The sequence below is a fragment of the Giraffa tippelskirchi genome, chromosome X (genome assembly GCF_054371585.1).
Source record: "Giraffa tippelskirchi isolate mGirTip1 chromosome X, T2T-mGirTip1v1.2.pri, whole genome shotgun sequence".
NCBI classification, from domain to species: domain Eukaryota; kingdom Metazoa; phylum Chordata; class Mammalia; order Artiodactyla; family Giraffidae; genus Giraffa; species Giraffa tippelskirchi.
In genome coordinates, this window is record NC_137289.1 from 38,560,217 (window position 1) to 38,576,843 (window position 16,627).

Consider the following 16,627-nt stretch of genomic DNA (forward strand, 5'->3'; position numbering starts at 1 on the left):
GATTGCTTTGGCTTTTCAGGGTCTTTTGTGTTTCCATTAAAGTTGTAACTTATTTTGAAAAAAAAAAGTTGCAACTTATTTTGGTTCTATTTCTGTGAAAAATATTATTGGTAGTTTGATAGGGATTACATTGAATCTGTAGATTGCTTTGAGTAGTATAGTCATTTTCACAATATTTCTCCCAATCCAAGAACATGGTATATTTCTCCATCTGTTTGTGTCATATTTGATTTGTTTCATCAGTGTCTCACAGTTTTCTGCATACAGGTCTTTTGTCCCTTTAGGTAGGTTTATTCCTAGGTATTTTATTCTTTTTGTTGCAATGGTGAATGGAATTGTTTCCTTAACATCCCTTTCTGATTTGTCATTGTTAGTGTATAGGAATGCAAGGGATTTCTCTGTATTAATTTTATATCCTACAACTATACCATATTCATTGATTAATTCTGGTAATTTTCTGGTGGAATCTTTATGGTTTTCTATGTTATCATGTCATCTGCAAATAGAGTTTTACTTCTTGTTTTCCAATCTGGATTCCTTTTGTTTCTTTTTCTTTCTTCTCTGATTGCCATGGCTAGGACTTCCAAATCTAGATTGAATAATAGTGGCAAGAGTGGGCACCATTGTCTTGTTCCTAATCTTAGAAGAAATGCTTTCAGTTTTTCGCTATTGAGAATAATGCTTGCTGTGGGTTTGTCGTATATGGCCTTTATTATGTTGAGGTAGGTTCCTTCTGTGCCTACTTTTTGGAGTGTTTTTATCATGAATGGGTATTATATTTTGTCAAAAGCTTTCTCTGCATCTATTTATATGATCGTATGACTTTTATCTTTCAGTTTATTGATATGGTCAATCACATTGATTGATTTGCATATGTTGAAGAATCCTTGCATCCCTGGGATAAATCACCCTTGCTTATGGTGTATGATCCATTAATGTGCTGTTGGATTCTGGTTGCTAAAATTTTGTTGAGGATTTTTGCATCTATATTCATCAATGATATTAGCCTGTAATTTTCTTTTTTGGTGGTATCTTTGTCTGGTTTTGCTCTCAAGGTGATGGTGGCCTCATAGAATGAGTTTGGGAGTTCTCCTTCCTCTGCAATTTTCTGGAAGAATTTGAGCATGATAGGTGTTAGCTCTTCTTTAAACTTTTGGTAGAATTCACCTGTGAAGCCATCTGGCCCTGGGCCTTTGTTTGCTGAAAGATTTTTAAATCACAGTTTCAATGTTGGTGCTTGTGATTGGTCCGTTTGTGATTTCTAATTCTTCCTGTTTCAGTTTTGGAAGGTTGTACTTTTCTAAGAACTTATCCATTTCCAGGTTGTTCATTTTATTGGCATATGGTTGCTCACAGTAGTCTTTTATGATCCTTTGTATTTCTGCGTTCTGTAGTAACTTCTTTTTTGTTTCTAGTTTTATTGATTTGAGTCTTCTCCCTTTTTTCCTTGACGAGTCTGGCTAGTGGGTTGTCAATTTTATATTCTCAAAGAACCAGCTTTTAGTTTTATTGATCTTTGCTATTGTTTCCTTCATGTATTTTTCATTTATATCTTTACGATTTCTGTCCTTCTACTAACTTCAGGGGTTTTTTTTTTTTTGTTCTTCTTTTTCTATTTGCTTTGGCATAAAGTCTGGTTGTTTATGATGTTTTTCTCATTTCTTGAGGTAGGCTCGTATTGCTATAAACTTCCCTCTTTTGCTGCGTCCCATAGGTTTTGGGTTGTCATGTTTTCATTGTCATTTATTTCTAGGTATTTTTAATTTCCTTTTTGATGCCTTCAGTACCTGTTGGTTATTTAGAAGCAGGTTGTTTAGCTTCCATGTGTTTGTGTTTTTTTTTTTTTTTTCCTGTAATTCATATCTAGTCTCATAGCATTGTGGTTCAGAGAAAATGCTTGATACAATTTCAGTTTTCTTAAATTTCCTGATGATTGTGATTGAAGATGTGATCTGTCCTGGAGAGTGTTCCGTGTACACTTGAGAAAAAAGTGTATTCTGCTGTTTTGGAAAGGGAATCTTATTTTTAAATGAATATTGTAAAAAATTCTCCTTTGATATTTTTTTAAAAAAATATTCTGCTTTTAATAGTTTTAAAAAGCAGAGGATTTCTGGGTAATGTGAAAAGGAAGTTCCAATTTATGTTCACATTCAAATTTTCACCTAAAGCCCCTTTTTGGGGTAGTAAGTTACAGACTCTTTGGGGTTTACTCTTCACCTGTCTTTCTCAAGTGCATAGGGAGAAGGCACATACAAATTATTTCTGCACCCTTAGTAGATAGTTGTAAGTGAAAGCACTTTCACAACTGTAATGCCCTACTCCTTAGGAGATAACCTCTGTGCCACTAATGTAAGATCTGGGTTTGCGTTCCATGAATTTCTCTGCAGTGGCTTTCACTCTCACCTGATTCTCCCCATTCTTAGAATAATTTCTGACAAGTGTATCAAACGTACATAGTTGGCTCATTGAAGATACAGCTTTCTAGGCCTCTCCCAGAGCTCTGTACTTAGCAGGTCAGAGCTTACATCTGGCCATCTCCATATTCAGCAACTTCCCTGGGGGATTAGGGTGTACACAATCCATAGGAGTTACCATGAGAAACATTCCTTTATAATCTGTTTGGACTGTCAAGGCCCAGTAATAGAAAACTACCAAAGCTGGGAAGGTGATCTTCAGATGTAACATTGATCTCAGGTGGCCTCGGCCTATAGCAGCTTGAGGCAGGGATTCTGTTCCCAGCCAGAGATTGAGGTCAGGCTACAGCCGTGAGAGAACTGAATCTTAGCCACTAGACCACGAGGGACCAGTGGGACCAAGGCCCTGGCCCATCAGCTGTGTAGAAATGAATTTCCACATAGAGACTGAGACAAGTAAAACAAGTGTTTATTAGGAGGAAAACGTATATGTGAATAGACTCACATGGGTGGGCTCAGAGAGACAGTTGCACCCTCGTGGTGGTTGAAGTCACTTTCATGGAGCATTTCTTCTGGGTTTCCCTTTGCCAGTCATCTTGCTTTGTCTGGTTCTGAGTCCGTGTTTGGTTTATCTCAGGATCCTCCCATGTGTGCATGTGTATCTCTTAGCCAAGATGGATTCTAGTGAAGAGGCCTATGGGTAGGTTGACATCACTTACTATGAGCTTGAGACAGGAGATACATGGGTCCAGACTGAAGAGTTTCTCCCCTGTGGACAGAAATTCTATAATAGAAGAAACTCCATAAAAACTGGATGATGGAGGAGGCTGGGCCTTGCCCAGATAAGAAATAAAAGACCATATATTCCTCATTCTTGAAGTCAAGGATACCTTTCTGACTACACAGGCACAGGAAGGCTCAATGGAGGTCAAAAGGAAGGGGGCAACACCTCAATTTCTGGCTGGGAACCAAAGCCCTGCTTCAAGGCACTGTGGACTGAGGCTACCCAAAATCACCGTGATGCTACCTCTTCTATCTCTTATCTGGACAGGGCCCAGCCTGCTCCATCATCCAGCTTTTATGGAGTTTCTGCTATTACTATTATGGAGTTTCTGTCCACAGGGAGAAACTTCAGCCTGGGGCCCATGTATGTCCTGCCTCAACATGATAAAGAAACTTCACTCCAGTTCCTGTCCTCTGGTATTCCAGAGAGGCAGAATTGTACTTGACATGTGTGTTGGAGACCCTCATTAAATGTTTACACTAATATAGTGGTTTTCAGGTTTTGTTCTGTGTAGCATCCACACAGCCTGAATTCACCCAGCCCACATCCCATATGAGCAATACCATTTTGTTTTAGGTATTGGTATTCCAAGTAAAAGTGTTCCAGTGTTGAAAGAGGTCAAGGGCTTAAAACAAAGAGAAGCTCATTTGGTTAAATATATTCAGATGATTAAGGGTTTACTGTTATTTCACCACCTCAAGTAGAAATCATTTAAAAATTTTTGTCATTTCAATTTATAATTTAATGCATTGTTAACACAACTAATCTCTTCTCCATAGGTTATGGTATATACATATTATGCTTTGTAATGATATAACCTGTTTATTTTCTCTTTCCCTATGCTTCCTGGATTTCTCCTATCCTACTTGTTTCTCGTGCTTGTTTTATCTGTCAAGCTTATTGACTTCAGTAACTCAGTGAAGGTACAGAACTAGTTATATGTTTTCTAGCATTATTATATTGATGATTTCAATAAATTGTAAAGTCATGACAAAATCCAGTTCATCCATATTCAAGGCAGACATAAGGCCAGATAGGTGGACTTTTCTGGGAAAAGGAACTGTTAAATAAGAAGATAGAGATTTGTGTCACATTCTTACAAAATCCAATGCAAATATCCTTCCACACATGGGACAATAGGATACATTCATTCTTTGTAAATGTGATCTCACTGACATTTGCAATTCATTTTTAGGATTCCAAAGCCTATTTTCATCTTCTCAATCAAATCGCACCAAAAGGACAAAAGGAAGGTGAACCACGGATAGATATTAACATGTCGGGTTTCAATGTAAGTATAGATGTTCTTGTGAATTCTACAAGCTTACAAAATTGTCAATTTCTTATAGATAACAAGAATGCTTATAATTGCATGTTGTGATGTTGGCAGTTTTAAGTATTATCTTAAATTTTATTACTGTAGATGTAATTTATAGACAGAAAGACCAGCTTTGATTTATATTAATAGTTTATTGGTGAGTTCTGTAGTTATGGTGTTGTTGGTTTTTATGGATGGCATAAAATATTCAGAGTAAGTGTGGGGAAATAAGCACTAGAGGCTAACCTTTTCTGAGTGTTTGGATTATAATCACAATGATAGATTTAATGAAAACATATTCTTATGTTGAGAGTAATGTGAATGTGTTTACAAACTCCTGATCTCTCAAATCCAATTTGGTGAATTACTGTCACAGACCATGTTCCCTTGTTACATCACTTATTTGCTCAATGACCTTGGACGAGTTCCTTTGTTCATACATGAAGTAACAAGTTGGCCTAGACTATTGAGTCTCAACTTTCTAGGATCCTGTTGTTCTTTGTATTCATTAGATATGGAATGGATTCTACTGATTTTTAAAAAATGCACATTTCTAGCATATTTCATATCCACTTCAGGATTGAGTGGATTACACTTGCTAAACATTTTATGCAGCCCTTATCAGAACTGAATTTGTCACTGACTTGTAGTACTTACATTTCTGTCTGTTTTTAAATCTGAAATTCTTCAGTTCAGGTCCCTCTTGGCACAAATGAGGGGCCCTCCTGTGCATGAAGGAAGCTATCTGGGATGGCTAGCCAGGTGATCTTATGCCTGGGTAGATAACACCAGTGTACTGATTCTGATTATGATACAGCTCTTCTCTAGTCACTTCTCCCTGGTTGATCTTAAAGCACTCCCTTCGCTGTCTCTGTCCTCCTCAGAATCCTTTAAGGATTCCCCGTTGACTTAAGAGTTCAATCTGAAATGTTCTGCTGTGCACGTGAAGCCCTGCTACACCATCTTGCTCCATTTCTTCTAGCCAGGGCAATTTCCTACTGCTCTGTCCACACATTCATTTTACTGTTGAGCCTTTCATCATGCTTTTCCTTTGTTTTTCAGTGTCCTTTATCTTTGTCAGTCTTATACCTTCTTTAGGGATATGTATCTCCATCATAACATCCAGTTTCCTCATGATCCTTTGTGATTCCTCTCTGCCTCCATACTCCACCATCCCAGGCAACCACTGATTTGCTTTCTTTCAATGTAGTTTGAATTTTTGAGAATTTTATGGAATCATATAATAGGTGCCCTTTTTTTAATCAAGCTTCTTTCAGCGTTATTATTTTGAGATTCATCTGTGTTGTTACATAAATCAGAAATTCATTCCTTTTTATTGCTGAATAATATTTCAGTGAATGGATATGCTATAATTTGTTATCCATTCACCCCAATGAACATTTGGATTGTTTCAAGTTTGAGGCTATTACAAATACAGCTGCTCTGAACATTCATATACAAGTCTTTGTGTGAGTTTATGCATTCATTTATCTTTGGTAAATACCTAGGAGTAGAATGGCTGGGTAATGGTATATGTGCGTTTAACTTTTCTAAGCAGCCGCCAAGTTGTTTTCCAAAATGGTTGTACCATTGCACATTGCTACCAGTAGCACATGAAAGTTCCAGTTCATCCACATGCTCACTGACACTTTAATGTGGTTAGTTTAAACATTAAGAATTTTGGCAGTGGTAGAGGTGTCTCATTGTGATTTTAATTTGCATTTCCCTAATGGCTAATGATGTTGAACATCTTTCCATGTAGTTATTTGCTGTCTATACATCTTTGTTTAAACACTTTACCCATTTTAATTGCATTGTTTGTTTTCTTATCAAGTTTTGAGTGTTTTATATATTTTGGATATAAGTCCTTGATTGGATATGTGATTTGCAGATACTTAGTCCCAGTGGTTTTCCAAGAACAGGCATTGTTTAATTTGAACAAAGTCAGATTTAGTCATTTTTTTTCTTTGACAAATCATGCTTTTGATGTTGTATCTAAGAAATTTTAGCCTAACACAAGGTCACAAACATTTCTTATGTCTCCTCTTAGAGGGTTTATAGTTGGGGTTTTATATCTAGTTTTTTATTTATAGTTTTGGGTTTATACATTTACATGTGTGTGTGTATTGAAGGTTAATTTTGAATATGATGTGAGGTATGGGCTGAAGTTCTTTTTGGCATATATATATATATTTATTTGATTGTCTTTTGTTTCATTATTCTGTATCTTAATTTTTTAAAATTGTTACTATTTCAACGTTTCCTTCTACTCCAATATCATCAATGCTTTTTGTTTAAGAATGCCGAGATGATAAAAAATATGAGATTTAAAAATAAAGATAGTCACATGCATCGAACATGGAATGGTGCTCTGTTTCACATATGACAATACACATGTCTCAATGCCATTCTCCCAGAACGTCCCACCCTCACCTTCTCCCTCAGAGTCCATAAAATTGTTCCATGCATCTGTGTCTCTCATTCTGTCCCGCATATAGGGTTATCGTTACCATCTTTCAGATTCCATATATATGCATTAGTATACTGTATTGTTGTTTTTCTTTCTGGCTTACTTCACTCTGTATAATGGGCTCCAGTTTCATCCATCTCAGTAGAACCGGTTCAAATGTATTTTTTTTAATGGCTGAGTAATATTCCATTGTGTATATGTACCACAGGGGGCCGGGGCAGTGGGATGATCCAGAGGGATGGGAGGGGGAGGGAGGTGGGTGGGGGGTTCGGGAAGGGGAACACATGTAAACCCATGGCTGATTCTTGTCAATGTATGGCAAAAACTATTACAATATTGTAAAGTAATTAGCCCCCAAGTAAAATAAATAAATTTATAAAAAAAAAAAAAAAAATAAAGATAGTAAATAGCATGAACCAGAAGTATTAAAGTAACAGAAAATAGAATAGGCTCTATGAGATGAACTCACTAGGCTCATGGAGAATCCCAAAGGCTGAATCCCAGTCAACTGCTCATCTGCTGGTGGTTACTGATTGCTCTGCAATGGTAACAGTGAAGGGTAACACAGTAAATACCCATTCTTCTGGAGACCTAGATGATCGAGGCCCCTCACTGGAGATGAAAAAAGTAAAGATAGCATCACCCATTAAAGACAGAGTTAAGACTCAAATTATAGAATCTGAACTGTGTTGGTTTGTAAGTAACATTCCTCAAATTTCCTTTATCTCTTATTTCCCCCTTATTATAAAAATCCCTTCTTACCTGACACTCTTTTCCAGAAGACATACATTTACCCTGGGGCATACTGGGGTGGCCACATCTATAGTAACTGCCAAGAGAAGTCTAGAGGGGGCAGATCACTGGAAACGAATAATCCAAAAGCAATTGTTCCTCCTGCAGCTCCAGTTTTTTTTTACTTTTATTGTTGGGAGGTGGGGATGGTGAGCACTTGGGAAACTATCTTTAATTTGGTATGAAATTATCAGATCTGTAACTTATACTCCTCACCAAACTGTATGTTAGTCAAGAAATCAGCATGCATCTTTCCAAAAGGAAAGAAGTTGGGGTTGAGGGGGTGGGGGGGACAAAACAGAGAAGAAGTTAGGAGTCCTAGGAATTAGCTGAAAGTAAGTATTTTACACAGAAATAGACAACTTTGCTTCCTGGATGGAAAAGTAAAATCAAAAAATAGTTTAAGAGAAAGATGATAATTTGAAATATGTAATTTAAACCTCAAAATTATTGGAGCCTGGTATCCTTGATTATTATTGTAAAAAATTTCTTCATAATTCCTTCATCTTTTTCAGCCTTACACCCTCTTTAGGGCCTAAATTTAAAATCTGAACAAGTTTCACTTTTTTTCTTAATGAATTTTGGCATGAGAGAAGTAATTTCAGTTGAGTGAAATGTATCCTGTCCTTAGATTCGTGATCTGGTGCCATCTAGGGTATTTTCAAGGTACTGCATATCCAGCACAGGCAACTTTTTTTTTTTTTTTTTGCATTCAAAACAGTAATATAAGTACCATGTGTTGGCTAAGAAAAAATAGAATTGTATACCCAGCTTATCATTGTAGGGCAAAGTTTCTATATTTTTAGTATGGCCTTTTTTTAAAAAAAGTCTTATTTTACTTCAACAGGAAACAGATGATTTGAAGAGGGCTGAGAGTATGCTTCAACAAGCAGACAAATTAGGTTGCAGAAAGTTTGTTACCCCAGCTGATGTTGTCAGTGGGAACCCCAAACTGAACTTAGCCTTTGTGGCTAACCTGTTTAATAAATACCCAGCACTCACTAAGCCAGAGAACCAAGATATTGATTGGACTCTATTAGAAGGTAATAGAGTATACAGGTTTAGTATACAGGTTTCTTAAATTATATTTGGGGCTACACAGTAGAAATACATAGGCCACGATGATTTCATAATCTTGATTTAATAAGTTTCCTTATCTACTTTCCTTTAGCAACTGTCTACTATAAGTAGTCCCAAGGGCTGAGTAAAAAGTGGCAACTGATAGAAAGGGATGATACAAGGGAACTTTTATTTTAATTTACTTATTTTTGGCTGCTCTGGGTCTTTGTTGCTGCGTGTCGGCTTTCTCTAGTTGCTGCACCCGGGGGCTACTCTTTGTTTTGGTGCTCAGCCTTCTCATTGGGGTGGCTTCTCTTGTTGAGGAGCGTAGGTTCAGTAGTTGGGCTTCGTTGCCCCATGGCATAGGGGATCTTCCTGAACCAGGGATCGAACCTGTGTCCCCTGCTTTGGCAGGAGGACTTTTATCCACTGTACCACCAAGGAAGTCTGGGAACTTTTAAAGTAAGCTAGCCTAGGATCACTTAGTATAAGGCCACTTAGTAAACCAATGTTTTATTTTAATATTTTGTATTTAGGTCACTTATTTTTAAACCTCCCTCCAAAAAAATGCACGTGTGCATAAAATTTGACCTATGTAAATCTGCAGTATTTGATTCATTCTTGCATAGTCAGACTAACTGAAACTGCTCTCATTTCCTTTCACCTTTAACCTACTCAAAAAATAATAATAATGCATGTAAATATTCATTTAATTTGGGAAAGGCAGAGTATACCTTTGCCAGATTATATATGCATGAAGTATAGTACTTAAAAATTAACAAATGTAATTAGTAGCTCATTGCATATCCACTAGCATTATTATGAAATCAGATGGTAAAGAATCTGCCTGCAGTGCAGGAGACCTGGGATCAATCCCTGGGTTGGGAAGATCCCCTGGAGAAGGGAATGGCTCCCCACTCCAGTGTTCTTGCCTAAGAAATCCGTGGACAGAGGATTCTGGAAGGCTACAGTCCATGGGATCACAAAGAGCTGGACACAACTTAGCAACTAATACTTCAAACTCTCAATTAGCAGCTCATTGCATATATACTAGGATTACTGTAAAATCTTTAAATTTTATGCTTTTGAAGTTTCAAATAATTTGTTGCTCTAATATAGGCACGTAAAAAAAAAGTACATATATGTAACTTAGTATCAGTATTTTTAAATGGGTAGAGAGAAGATGTAAATTAATGTGTATAGAGGTTTGTATGACCATGGTAAATTTTTCTAATAAAAACTAAACCAATAATATCAGTTACTTTAGAAGTATGGGGATTTGGGGAGATACTGGAGAAGGATGAGATAGGGAAGAGAGCATAAAAAGTTCGTATACCTCTTAGCTGGTTATAATAAGGTTATATTTTTACTTTTAAAAGAAAGTCATCCAATTTAAAAAACAAGAGAGTATGTATTTAGAGAGACTGCTTAGAGATTCATATTGGAGAAAACCTTTAGATCTGAAAAAAAAATAATCATCTAATTGTGGGTTGATGTTATATGCACATATGCAAGGTGTTTAATGATTATATAAACACTGTGAATATTTTTAATAGGAGAAACTCGCGAAGAAAGAACCTTTCGTAACTGGATGAACTCTCTTGGTGTTAATCCCCATGTAAACCATCTCTATGCGTAAGCCTTCCAATGCTCTTGTAAAGTTTTGAACATCATGAATGGATGCTGCATAAATAATTATAGCTCTAAACCTTTTCTAAATGTTAGTTTGTAGCCATTACTTTATTGGAAAATGTGGTGACTTCCGTTATCATTTCCCAAATACACAAAAGCCCAGATTATTTCTTTACATGGTCATTAAGTGAAAAAATGTATAAATATCTTTCTAACACCCTAGGGAACAGAGACTTTATATTTTGAAACGGAGACCAGAGAGCACATTAAGTAGACCATCCATGATGCCTTGAGGTCTTTGTGTTCACTGTTCTCTCAGCCTGGAATGTTCTTTTCCACATCAAATGCTTTATTCCCTTGCTATATTCAAGCCGCTGATTCAGATCCTAACCACCACCTACCACTGCCTAACTCCTAACCTCTTTCTTTTTGTTTTTCATAGCAATTAAATACATTCCCCTAACCCATTTATCCATATACTTGTTTATTCTCTTTCTTTCTCTGACTCTAAAGGCCTGGAATTTTTCTCCTATGAGCCCAGCTTCTAGAACAGTTCTTTGCAAACAATAAGCTCTCAATAACTATTTTTAAGTGAATTGGATGGTGTTAGCTCCATTTTTAGCACAGATTAATAAAATACATGAGTCTTTTGACAGTGTAGTGTCCTTGTTTTTAAGGAAACAGGCTCTGCTCTCTGAAAACACTGATCAAACTCTTTTTAAATCATCAGTGACCTGCAAGATGCCCTGGTAATCTTACAGCTATATGAACGAATTAAAGTTCCTGTTGACTGGAGTAAGGTGAATAAACCTCCATACCCGAAACTTGGAGCCAACATGAAAAAGGTAGCTAATTAAGTTGCTGCACATATTTGTTACGGACTGTTTTTATTCTCAATTTGTTTCTTTTGTTTGGGAAACTCTTTGACTCTGAGCTTCTTGAGGACAGAAACTGTGTCTTACTTTGTGCGCACCTGCATATAAAGATTAAACAAGTGAAAATCTTTAATCATTTGCTTTTGTTTGTTTGCAGCTAGAAAACTGCAACTATGCTGTTGAATTAGGGAAGCATCCTGCCAAATTCTCCCTGGTTGGCATTGGAGGGCAAGACCTGAATGATGGAAATCAAACCCTGACTTTAGCTTTGGTCTGGCAGCTGATGAGAAGGTATAGTATACAATTTTAACTGCTCAAGTTCACTATCATACAGGTCTGTGATCTAGTCTTTACTATTTCTAAGGAAACGTATCAATGACTACACCTTTGAAATTTTTATGTTTAGACTCCGAAGTGAGTTTAAGTAATGAGTATATGTTGGATGGTCAATGGGAAATGCCTTCTCGATAGTGAGGCAACAGAATTGTGAATATTTCCCTTTTTTATAATCTGCCTGACACAGACCTGAGCCTCATTTAGAGTTGGTGAATAAAAACAGCAAAAATTATGAACATGTATACATTTGAGAAAGAAGATCTCTTAACTGTAATGCTAAAAAGCAATTCATTATAACTGGGTACCAGCCAAAGCACAGCTTACTTTAAGTCGTTACCAGGGGTTGGCCTAGTACACAGTGAGCCTGCAGTAAGTAGACTGGTGGACTTACTCAGTAGAGCGCTGAAAATCTTCCCACCAGCAGTGCAAAAGGCAGCTCAATGGCAAGCCACTACTGCCTGAAATTTTTTTTTTCATATAGTGTGAATGTCTTCTCGTGAAATCTTTCCTTTAATCTCTCAAACCTAAGGAAAAGAAATGAAAGATAAAGCATTCTAATAATTGTATTTTTTTTCTAATAAACTAGGACAGAAACTGTTCTGCTGCTTTTTTAAAATTAATTTCTATTGGTGTTTAGTTGCTTTACAATGTTGTGTTAGTTTCTGCTATACAGCAAAGTGAATCAGCTATATGTTTAAATATATCCCGTCTTTTTCAGCACAGAGCATTGAGTCGAGTTCCCTATCCTATGCAGTAGCTTCTCATTAGTTACCTATTTCTTCTGCTGCTTCATTTAGATATACCCTCAATGTCCTGGAAGATCTCGGTGATGGTCAGAAAGCTAATGACGACATCATTGTAAGCTGGGTGAACAGAACATTGAATGAAGCTGGAAAATCAACCTCCATTCAGAGTTTTAAGGTAAGAATTCCATGTTTGACTATTAAACGTTATGTTTGCTATAAAAAGTATCTATAGTTTGGAAAGCTAGCCTTTGGATTCTTTGTGAGTGAGATCATTGTGGGGCTAACGACATGATTCTTTTCTAATTCACTAGACTTTGTTTTTGACAGCGTTATATAAGTGATCATGCATTAATTTGTACACATGGAAATTCTCAAATGTATTGTCCTTTTACTCTAGGATAAGACGATCAGCTCTAGTTTGGCAGTTGTGGATTTAATTGACGCCATCCAGCCAGGCTGCATAAACTATGACCTTGTTAAGAGTGGCACTCTGACAGAAGATGACAAGCACAATAATGCCAAGTAAGGGATGCTGCCTAATATCCTCATAAGGGCATAGACATTGTAGGCAGGCAGATCTGCATTATCATTCAGGTTCTGCCACTCAAGAATGGTGTCAGCTGGGGGAAGCATCTTCTAGCCTCAGATTCCTCATCCATAAAATGGGAGCAATAATACTTACCTTGGAGATTTTGAAATGAGTAAAATACGTTAAGAGCCTAACATTGCTGCACCTGACCTAATAGGTAGGTGCTCAGTCAGCCATTGGTTTGTAGGTTATAGAAATAATGTATGTGTTAAAGCAACTTAGCTGCAAACTTAGAACAGAAGAAAAATGGGCTAAGGATAACCATGCCTTTGATAGGGTTTTCTTTTGTTGCACTCTTTTCAAACGTTTTTAAAACTTACTGTGCATAGCCCACCTTACTACATACACTGAGTTTATCTTGGTCCCTTAAGTGGGCAGGATGCTAAACCCTCAGCTGAAACCGTGCCTTGAAAGTTCCCTGCATTTTGACAACATGCAGAAGGTCCTTCCCACCTGCCTCTTCCCTTCTTCTCCAAAGATCTAGACTGTGATCTGGTTTCATGGGCAACCCATGAAAGCTCTCCTAGTATACACTGAAAATCAGCTCCCAACAGGGCTTCACAAGATAGCTAAGAAGCATTACTGTAAAACTTCATTTTGGCATCACATACTGCATCACATCATTTCTTCCCTCCTTGAAAAAAATATTTGCAGCATAATATGATAAAGATTTATAGAGAACTCCTCAAAGTTCTTTTTCCAGAAACTTGATCATATTTAAAGATTCCTGTTATAGAACACCTAGAAATGCCTTGTGTATTAATTGAGGGGTGCTCCTGCAAATTTCCTCGGCTGGACATGTCAGTTCTTAACTCCTTTCCTTTTTCTACCCTTTTCATTCCTTGCTTCAGCCACACTGGCATGTACCATACAGACTGTCTCTCCTCCCTTGGATATTTCGAAGTATTCACTGCATCTATGAAATTGTATTTTGCATCTGGCACAGTTTTCCATTCTGTGTCTCTAAGATCTCGTGATAGCCACTGTTATCTTATTACATGCTCAATGAGAATATCAATATCTGAGTAATTATATATACATATTTTCAACATCTGGGTATATATACATATATGTATATACACACACACACACATATTCTAGAAAAGTGTTTTTTCATATCAGTGCTCCTAAATTGTTCTCATTTTACATTGTAGAAAAGGAGTGAATAAATATCATCAGCCCCAAATAGTAGAGCTTAAAAATCTGGTATCACTTATGAGTGACCTCAAAAAATAAAAGAGAAGACAATGAAAAATAAAGTCATTCTGATCTGAACTCTCACTGTAGAAGTTTTGCATCCTAGACAGTTGAGTATATAAGAGGAAATAGATGCCTCATGTCAGTGCCCATGACTGACCAGAATTGCACTTCAATTTTTGTTTCCTCCAAAAAATAGGTACGCAGTGTCGATGGCTAGAAGACTTGGAACCAGGGTGTACGCTCTCCCAGAAGACCTTGTGGAAGTAAAGCCCAAGATGGTCATGACTGTGTTTGCATGCTTGATGGGCAGGGGTATGAAGAGAGTGTAAAATAACCAATTTGAATAAAAAACAACCTTGCTCCCAGGTGCATGATTAGCAGTACAGCAATTTCTGGCCGAAGTGCTCATGGCTTAAGAAACTATTGGTTATTGAAAGGACTTTTTAGTTTTCACAAGACTAAGCTCATCATGGGAGCCCTCAGGTGAAAGAGTTTTAGTAGCAACAACTCCTCTTTCCCATAGTCAAGGTGGATTTGTCAGGCCCACCTGAAATGTGCCCGTAGTCAAATCATTTACTCGCTCCTCATAGATCGCTGCCCTTGACATTTTCCATTGCTGTACGTATTTCTATGTATCTGTTTTCCTCTTAGAATGTCCACCTCGTGGGACTTGCTTAGATGATTGAATATGAATATTATTGATATTAGGCAATAATTTGCTTTCCATCCAGTATGCTAGTTCTTATTCAAGAACTGTGGTCAGAGGGTATTTGTATATGAGTATCCTTTGCTTATCTTTCTAGTACTGAAAATTGACAGAAGTAACTGGCTGTGCAGAATGTAATAGAAGCTTTTCATATTCTTTTATTCTTAAAATCAGTATCTTTTTACAGTATTCTGTCTACATGATCCTTTTTTGTACATTTAAGAATATTTTGATTACGTTAAATAAGACTGCTGATTTTGCTACTTTTTTAAGGGGTCTTCAAGTAAGTAAAAAACATAGAGGGAAATGTACCTTGAATTTCCATCTTCCCTCCCACACTAAAGCTGTAAACACTTGACATATTTTGTCCTGAAACATTGGTTCAATATATGCTTATTTGTTTTAAAACATGTACCATCAAACTCTCTCTTTAGATTTAAAATGCTGTTGAATATGACACTTTTGAGGAGAGAGTGGGCTCAGAATTTAGGAAGGATATGGTAGGCCAAGTATGCTAAGTGTATATTAAATTTTCTAATTTTACACCTAAGATAAGGAGATGTGGTCACTAAAAAATAAACATATATGTAGGACTTAATGTACTCTAATGTACTCTTGCTTTGTCAAGCTGTTTGCTATAGTTTTTAAGATCATAATGTTACTCTAACTCTAATGTAATCTGGTAGCGATTATTAGTTCAAATAAAGGCATTTACATAATTAGTCTCTTCGTGCCTCTGTCCCTTCTTAGTATGCCTATAATGTTTGCCAGTTTTTTTTCTCCAATATTCTAACTCATTTTCTGGTGTACTTTATAATATGATGTTTGTTAAATTTATGCTTTTGGAGCTGAATTACACAGATGGACAGATTAAGGTTATAATCCTCAATGAGGTAAGATGGTTTTCTCCAACTTACCAAAATTTCTTAGTCCATTTTCTCCCTTTTTCTTTCTTTTCATGTCATTCAATCTTTTCAGTGTTCAGTAATGACACGATATGTGTTTGCATGCGTGCTAAGTCACTTCAGTCTTGTTGGACTCTTTGTGACCCTATGGACTGTATCCCGCCAGGCTCCTCTGTCCATGGGATTCTCCAGGCAAGAATACTGGAGTGGGTTGTCATTCCCTTCTCCAGGGGATCTTTCCAACACAGGGCTAGAACCTGCATCTCCTGCAACTCCTGCATTGCAGGCGATTCTTTACTGCTGAGCCACCAGGGACGCCTGTTCTATGGTATACAGAAGGTCAAAACAATGGGGATCCAAACAACCAGGGAGGAGAGGTGGCTTATGACAGGTTTTCTTAGCCTCATCACTATTGACATTTTGGGCTGGATAATTCTTTGTTGGAGGTGGGAGGGAGCTGTCCTGTGCATTATTGCAGAGCATTTAGCTGTGTCCCTGGCCTCTATCCACTAGATGTCAGTAGCATACCCCCAGTGTGTAGACCAAATATGTCTCCAGAACCAGTCAAATGTTCCAAGGTGGGGGCAAAATCATCTCTAGTTGACAAAATGTTGTTTATGGTACCGTTTTAACGTTTTGTGTGAATCAGTAATATGAAATGCAATCCTTTAAGGAACTACATGGTGATACTATAAAATAGTTTTTATTTATAGCCTAAGAATAAGAAAGACCTTTCTTAATATGATATAAACCCCAGAGCTATAAAAGAAAGATAAATGTGACAATTCTACTTTTGCAATA

The 16,627-nt window shown here is 37.0% G+C and overlaps 1 protein-coding gene across 3 annotated transcripts in view; it reads left to right on the top strand.

Annotated features, from left to right (window-relative positions):
• Positions 1–15,643, top strand: part of LOC145536440 (plastin-3-like) — a 38,000-nt gene extending 22,357 nt beyond the window's left edge. For 2 of the 3 annotated variants that reach the window (XM_081565822.1, XM_081565821.1), the window contains 8 exons: positions 4,394–4,489; positions 8,626–8,821; positions 10,394–10,472; positions 11,200–11,314; positions 11,502–11,635; positions 12,478–12,601; positions 12,824–12,948; positions 14,412–15,643. In XM_081565822.1, coding sequence (XP_081421948.1) covers positions 4,394–4,489; positions 8,626–8,821; positions 10,394–10,472; positions 11,200–11,314; positions 11,502–11,635; positions 12,478–12,601; positions 12,824–12,948; positions 14,412–14,544 — 1,002 coding nt within the window. In that variant the 3' untranslated portion in view covers positions 14,545–15,643. Of the gene's footprint in view, positions 1–4,094; positions 4,122–4,393; positions 4,490–8,625; positions 8,822–10,393; positions 10,473–11,199; positions 11,315–11,501; positions 11,636–12,477; positions 12,602–12,823; positions 12,949–14,411 lie in introns of all 3 variants that reach the window. The other variant, XM_081565820.1, reaches the window with a different exon arrangement.
• The last annotated feature ends 984 nt before the right edge of the window (positions 15,644–16,627 follow it).